Raw genomic sequence first — 7,883 nt, forward strand, 5'->3', positions numbered from 1 at the left:
TACCATCAATATAACCCACTGAATCATGCCCGAAGAGAATGTTGCAGAACTGAGCCCTCCAAGCAGCATAATTGGCCTTTTGCAAGCTTGAATGGCATTTGATTGGCATTAATTACCATGAGGATTGAAGTTTGAGTGGTAAGTGTGTTGCATGGGGTGGTGATAAAGGTGCGATCTGCACATTGGGTGGATGTCATGGTTTCTTTAGCCATACCTAACGTGTGATAGCCACGAATGAAAGAGAATAAATAGAAAGTTTTAGATGAGAAAGAAAAAAAAAATGCTAGGGTTAGGGTTTCCAAAAAGAAAAAAAAAATGCTAGGGTTAGGGTTTCCAAAACTTTCTTAAAGCAAGTGGGGTTGTGATACCATGTAAAAGAGAACAGAACGAAAGAAATTGAGCACACTTATTGATATTGTTAAGAGTATATATACATGTTACATGAGACAATAAGGGACCTTATTACCCTACGAGAATCCTGAAGGCAGAAATAAATTACATACATAACAACATCTATGTCAATATATAAATTTGGTATCTGTCAAGGAACGTTTTCTTTCAGATGTGTCAATTATAATAGGTGAAACAAATGGAGGACACATGAAAAGAAATATAAAATCCCAGTCTAAAAGATCATAAATATAAAGTCGATTAAGCACGTAAACATTATTTTGAGTCCAAATTCTTTTGGATCATATTTTTTTAAAAAAATTGTTTTCGATCATACTAAACCATCACATTTTTATAATCTTCTAATTAACATGGTGAGCAACGGGAGAAAAGAAAAATTATATGTTAAAATATGACTTTTATATTATAAAATTGATAATTTCTTTTACTTTAACATCAATGGAATAACATATAAAACAAACTATGAGCCAAATGATTCAATTGATATTTAAGTGTCAAATTCTATATCAATGCCTATGAGCCAAATGATTCAATTGATATTAAGTAACAAATTCTATGTCAATGCCTTCACAATCATGCTTTATATAATCTTCATCTTCAGGAATCAAATGAAGTCCTAATACATCTAATAAGGTGGATGGACATCGAAAGTCTCTTGTAAAAATCTCTTGGAGATGCCTTAAATAAAATGAACCAACTAGGCATGTAAAATCTTGTCTTTCCTAGAATAAAAACTTGTTTTATTTATGATGCCAAAATAAAAGGATGTTTTTAAGTTGGTGTCACTGTTGATGGAGGCTAACCAGTATAAACCCATCCTCAATTTTGATTTCGTTTTCTATATTTACCCAATTACAATAACTTTTTTATTTGGATTCCGTTATGAAAGTCTACTCAATTACAAGAATTTTTTTTTTTTTTTTTCAAGTGATATATAATGCATGTGGGAAAACATTTTATTAGAAGAATATTTTTCTGAATACAATCTTTTAAGTTGCATTTTGTTTCATCATTTTCTTATTCCATCTCCGTACCCATACCGAACACAAATTCCATATATACCTCATTCAAAATAAATTATATAAAACATCCAAACACTAATTAAAGAGGTACAACTTTATTTTCAGAAAAGGCAAAGTTATCTCTTAAACTACCTCGTGTCATATATCCTCTACAGCCAGGCGTCAGGCGAAGATTTTTATAGATTGCTCGCCCCAAGAAGTTATTGAAATCAAGCATGTACCAAAAAGCCTTAAGTATCAGCATCTCCCAGAAGACTCCAGAAGACTATTGAAAGATGAGTGAAACATCATAGCATATAGCATACAAATTATTATGCAACAAATTGTTTCAAATATACAAAAGTCGTATGCAGTCACCAAAATATAACACTGCAAAGTGACCAATATTTCATTAAACAACAGTAAATATTCTTTTCCTGCTTAAACACAATGCAACCGTACAAAAGGTAACCGAAAATGAAAGAATAATGTCACCATTTTATTTCTGTCTGTCACTATTAATGTTTTTGCTTGTGAAAGTGTGACCGGTGGGAATAAATAGTAAATGCCTGAAGGAAAGGAAAAACAAGATTAATACAGAAGGATTTACCTTCAAAAATAACATATGAAATAGCAGCATTTTTCAAGAGCAGACAAAAAAGAAATGGCAAAAAAATTAACGCCTAAGATACTCTGTGTCATTTCTTAGGACTGGTATATTCTTGGCTTTAGTAGTGTCAAAATTGTTTAAAGAGTATTAACAGAGGAGTTCTTCTCATGGGGCCATCAACCCCTCAATTGTGTAGGAAAGAGACTTTGCCCAGTCAGCTTTGAGTAAGAGCGTTTGCAATGTTTCCATCACGTTGTATCCAGGATCAAGTTTCCGCTGCCAACCCTGCAAAAGAAACCGAATATTACATCAACTTTCGAAGACCACAGCAACAAAGGCACCAGATTGAAGATTGTATCTCCAAAGTACCCGAGCCATTTCAAAAAATATGCCAAAACCCTATTTTTTAAACGTATCTAAGAACATGCAAAAATTAAAAAAGATAAATAATAGAGTTAGTGGCACTGTTAGTTTTCGAACTATGTTCATTTTTGCACTTTGGTCGGTTATTGAACTTTTTTTATTCTTGGCATTTTGATCCCTAATCTTCAGTTTTTGTTAAACTTTGATCCTTGAAACTATTTTTAGTCTAATTTTTAAAACTTGAGGCATGTAGTGCACCTATTACGGCATGAAAACAACAAAATTACAAATTTAAACAACCTCCCTGCATGTTGTATCAAGTGTATTGCACACCTTAAAATTGGTAAGTATTAGACTAAAATAGTTTCAAGGATCTTTAAAGGTAACAAAAATTAAATTTTAGGATCAAAGTGCAAAAAATAAAATTCAAAGGACCAAAGTGCAAATGTATAGTTCAAGGACTAACAATGCTAATCACCCTAAAAAATTACATAAATAAATAAATCAAGAAGTGGAGATTATCAAATAGCATGGTGAAAAAACAAAATAGTGAGAAAAACAAAGAAATGAAAATAACCAATTCTTTCTTTTTCATTTTTTTTTCGGGATCACCAATGCATTCTCAAGTTCTTTGAGATTTACAATATTGGTACTGCTTGTCATATTTCATCTAGTGTGTACCATAGCACAGAATATTACCTCAAGAACCAAAGTTGTCACCAGGACAGTACAGACATTGCCATCAACGTTGACTTTATGACGCCTAACTTTCTCAAGCAGTTGCTGCATGCACTCAGCAGGATGGACTAAATCACCTTCTGGGGTACCCCAAAAAGTGAATGCATCTTCCACTTCCTGTGAACACAAGATATTAATGAAACAAGTGTTGGAAATATATCAAAACCATGTACCAAAAGTAAAAACACTTTAATTGTTGACAACTATAAATTAATGATAAAGAAAGTTATGAATTATATAAATATATATATATATATATATTCAACATCAGAAATGTATTATTGAAATAACAGAATAAAAGCAGAATATTTCTTCAATTATCATATACAAAAATGTTGCACTTTTAGGATTCAACTTTTGAGACTGGAGAATATCAATGTTCTCTATGAACTTCGCTCCTGCATCCTCCTTATAGCCTAATAAATCCAACCAATTTAAATCTTGTGCATAAGATTTTACCTCAATAAAAGCCTTAGGATTAGGGCAGTTTTGTTGCTTAGATAAGCTGAGCGCGCATTCAGCAGCAGTCCGACCATCGCGACGAGCAACAGCCTTGAAAAATTCCAGTAAATTTACTCGGTCACTATTGGAAAGTTCAGCAGTCATGCCTACATCAAGGAAAATGACATGCGGCTTTGATTTGAAAAGCCGTTTTCGAGGAGACTTGCTCTGACCCACCCGGACAAGGATATTTCCAGGATGCATGTCTGCATGTATGAAGTTGTCCACCTGAAAGAAGAAATTATGATGTCATCCAAGACTAAATTACATCCTACTTCACTTTGAACCTTATGAAGCTAAAAACAGCTTAAACTTGTGACTAAAGATGACCACATAATTGGTAAAGAGATTGAGCATGATCAGAATATAAAACATGCAAAGTTATACAAAAATAAAAGGACCAAACCCATCCATGAATTTAACACATCTAAAAAAATAAAATATTCAAAAGTAAAAAATAATCCATATTCTGTTGTAGAACATAAAAATAAATACATAAATGTTAAATCTTAACATAATAAGTTCAGGATTAGAAAATTAACAACCACTAAATGAAATTATTGTACATTACTCCAACTATGTTTTATCAATAAGCAGTTGTCTGACTGATGGTAATAGAATTGTATTTAAGTACCAAGAAATGAAGGCCATTAACATGCACCATAACATAGCAATGGCTCTGTTGGTTACCTTCATTTGGACATAAAAGGAAACTAAGAATGAGTAATATATGCTACTAGATGTTACTTAAGTAAGTCAAATTTGAATTCTGCAAGCAAACTTTGCGTAATCAAAAAAATATCAACAAAGACAGTGATACAAATCTAAAGAGATAACTATGAAAAATAAGATGATACATGCATGCATGCATTTTATTGTTAATCCAGATAACTTATGAAACATAGTAGGACTTAAATCACAACAACCCATACAATTTTCTGTGGCTGCATCCCGTTCTTCAAAGATAGTAATTTATCAGGAAGAAGAAGAGAAGTTGGGGAGAAAGAGATTCTTTAGGGGAAAAGGTAGAGAAAAAGTCTGTTTATTGTGTTTCAATTTGTGGATAGGGAGGATTTGGATTTCAGATTTGAGTATAACCTGCATAATGTATCTGCAAATTAATATTTCACGCTCTTTTCGTTGAACAATCTAGAATAACGCACCATTTCAAAATCCATTCTCAAATTGCTCAATTGAAGATCTTCTTCTCGATCAATGTAATACAAGTTTTCTTTTAAAAACTAGAAAGAAAAAACACACTTAAACACATCTTTCTCTTTATTTTTACATTTCATATACATAAATTTTTCCACAAAAAGCATGTAACAAAGACCTCAACTTTTCACGCTGTTAGAACAATTTCATGCTAGTTATTCAGCAACCTTTGGTGCAAAACACAAAACTCTAATGCAACAAAACATTCCTATAAGACATACAAATCAAAAATCAAACAACCATTATGTCAAAACTCAAACAACACAATCACCAGCAGTAGAAGCATAAACCAATAGGAAGCAGATATCAGAAGCATGTTTTATTTTACCAGAAGCATCTTCAACAGTGCATGTGTCCCGATGTGAGCAAGTGCAGATTTAATCCGAGCATGTCCTTGAAGATCATCGACATAGTGCGAGACACTTTCACCTTGCTCATAAGTTTCCACCAAGACAGCAGGATGCACAAGTGGATACACAGGCTTAGGGAATGAAACATCCTTCCATCGACGGAAATTATAAATAAAGCGGCTCAAATGGGCAGCTTCTCTTGCAAGATCAACTTGAGACATCATGAAAACTGCAAACTGCTGTACACTTTCATCCAATCTCAACCACTTTAGTGTAGGAATGAACTTTGAAACTTTAGCTACCATATTTATTATTACAAAATCTCTCCTAATTGATTCACCAACACCAGGATGCCTAACCTTTACAGCAACTACCATAGGTTTCACCTTTTGACCAGGGTACCGAAATCTCAAAGAAGCTCGATGCACTTGTGCAATACTTCCAGACGCAACAGGTGTCTCCTCAAAATTTTCAAAAATTTCAGAGAGCTTACGGCCAAATGCTCTTTCGATGGTTTTCTTCGTGTAAGCAAAGCTGTGTTCAGGAGCTTTCATGTGAAGCTCTGAAAGCTTTGTGCACAAATCTCTAGGGAAAAGATCCGGGCGTGTTGCTGCCCACTGGCCCCATTTGATGAATGCTGGACCCGCTTTCTCCAAGGTTCGGTGTACAACCCGCAGCCATGTTTTCCTGAACTGAGGCCCACAGCAATCTGCCAATGGTGCCATCACTATGCTGGGTGTGAACAAAACTGCCAAATACAGAGCTCTCAGTACCAAGATTAGACCTTCCATAGCGGACCACAGTAATGAGGTCATAAAAGCATGACCATCTTGAGCACGCATATACAAAGTATTCTGTGAAGGAAAGCGGTCTGAGTCTGAGGATGATCTCTGTGCCCATGCTAACTGGCCACAAGGCAACGCAAAAATGCTAGGAACTGCTAGGTGAGAACGAGTTATAGCCAAGCTGACTGCTTGAGCAATCCTATTTATGGCCGGAAAAATTCGGGCATTAGACAAACAATTATGAGAAAGCCTCGTCCAAGCAATTTGAGCACGATGTGTCACTGCACTACTCGCTGAGAACACACGGAAGTTCCTGGAAAAACTACCATGTCCAAAACTCTTGGCGGTATTGTACAATGAGAGTGAAGCATACTCTCTAGTTTGAAATCTATAATGCAAGTATGCTCTGTATTGGGGAAGATGTAACCCAATTGAGACAGTTGCCACATACTTTCTCGCTGCTGAATTTCCCTGCCTCTGGCTTGTAATGATTGAATGTTCAACTCTCTTACTACATCTAGAAGTCAAAAATCTGCATTGTAAAAATCACTCCAATCAGAATCCAATTCTTTCCTCATTATAGAAACATAAAAATTAGACAAGGATCAGAACCCCATATAAGCGGGCTACATTTTTTTTTTTCTTCCTCTTCGAAGCTGGAAAGCAGCTTCAAGTGCTACAATGTGGGAACCTCAGCCCACAGACCGAATTCATTCCAATTTTTGGAGCATAACCTCCCATATCAACATAGCTGCTTAGGGGCTCTTCACGCAAAAATTGCACCCATAATTTTCCCACTGCAGTTTCTTACAAAATCGACGATTAATCGACAAAGTCTACAAATTAGTGCACATTAAAAAAGATTAATGACGTCCCAAATCAATTTACCCCAAACCCTTTTATTTTTTTCATTTAGCTTATGAATTAGATTGCAAATTCACAAAAATTTAAGGACAAACACGGTGAGCTGGAAAACAAAACGGAGTTTCGTCCCAATCCTAGACTCATATAGCTCTCCAATAAAAAATAATAATAATAAAACCTGAAAAAAAAAAAAAAAAAAAAAAGACAAAATTGAAAAACCTAAGGAGCGTATGTCCCCAGAGAAAGAAAGAGCACCGACCTTAACATGGCGATTGAATATGATAAGTAGTGGTTGTAGTTATCGTGCGCAGGCAGTATGTGTTTGTAGCAAGCATTTTTTGGTCATGGACTCGGCGTTCTTCGTCACCGTTTGGTTTTCACGCCCCTAAAAACGGTTCGGTTTGTATTCCCCAAGTTTTCGGACGGCCAAATAATCCCTGTTACAAAGCGGCGCAACAAAGAAGCCGAAGAATGAAGAGAGCTCTCCTCTGATGGGCCGGCAGATTGGGTCTTCTCTCTGGCTTTTACCAATCTCTTACCTTGGGCCCACACTTTAGACGGTGCTTGGGCCTCACGTTTCACTTTTTATGAGTTCACCCGTTTGCCTGCTTTCCTTAAATTTTTTTTTTTTTTTTTTTTATCTCATCTTATTTTCTACTTTTTTTTGGACAAACCGTCAAAGTTGACTATTTCTGAACTGTACCGAAAAAAAAAAAAAAAGTCTATTATTTTGCATTTCCCGGGATCATTATGGAAAATGAACAAAAGTAGGAACAAAAACGAATTTTATGGAAAATGGTACAAAATATAAGTCCTTTTTGGTAATATTTTTTACATGGAGATTTTCTGTCTTTTTTTCTATTTTTATTTTTATTTAACAAGTAATAATTCTACCTCATCTTATTCATTTTCATTTATAATTATTTTATTTTTTGTTAATATTTTTAAATTCAACAGCGTCATATTATTAATGAATAAGGATTGGATTAAAAAAAAATGAAAATGAAAAATCCAGATACATGTTTTCGCAAAATTAGTTTTTATA

The 7,883-nt window shown here is 34.6% G+C and overlaps 1 protein-coding gene across 1 annotated transcript; it reads right to left on the bottom strand.

Moving 5' to 3' along the window:
- Positions 1-1,890: 1,890 nt before the first annotated feature.
- On the bottom strand, positions 1,891-7,353 carry LOC107422027 (uncharacterized). Its single transcript, XM_016031423.4, has 5 exons — positions 7,098-7,353; positions 5,168-6,506; positions 3,583-3,852; positions 3,085-3,240; positions 1,891-2,307 (listed from the first exon to the last, which is right to left on the bottom strand). Exons 1-5 carry the CDS (start codon positions 7,103-7,105, stop codon positions 2,188-2,190), a joined length of 1,893 nt encoding a protein of 630 aa, XP_015886909.3. The 5' UTR covers positions 7,106-7,353; the 3' UTR covers positions 1,891-2,187.
- Between the last annotated feature and the right edge of the window lie 530 nt (positions 7,354-7,883).

This window comes from Ziziphus jujuba, chromosome 1 (genome assembly GCF_031755915.1).
Source record: "Ziziphus jujuba cultivar Dongzao chromosome 1, ASM3175591v1".
Classification (NCBI taxonomy): Eukaryota; Viridiplantae; Streptophyta; class Magnoliopsida; order Rosales; family Rhamnaceae; genus Ziziphus; species Ziziphus jujuba.

Bases quoted from the DNA above. Each gene is read 5' to 3' on its own strand.
- LOC107422027 (XM_016031423.4), bottom strand. The intron at 3,853-5,167 runs GTAAAATAAAAC...TTCTTCTTTCAG, and splicing joins CACTGTTGAAGATGCTTCTG to GTGGACAACTTCATACATGC. The intron at 2,308-3,084 runs GTAATATTCTGT...TTTCTTTTGCAG, and splicing joins TGACAACTTTGGTTCTTGAG to GGTTGGCAGCGGAAACTTGA.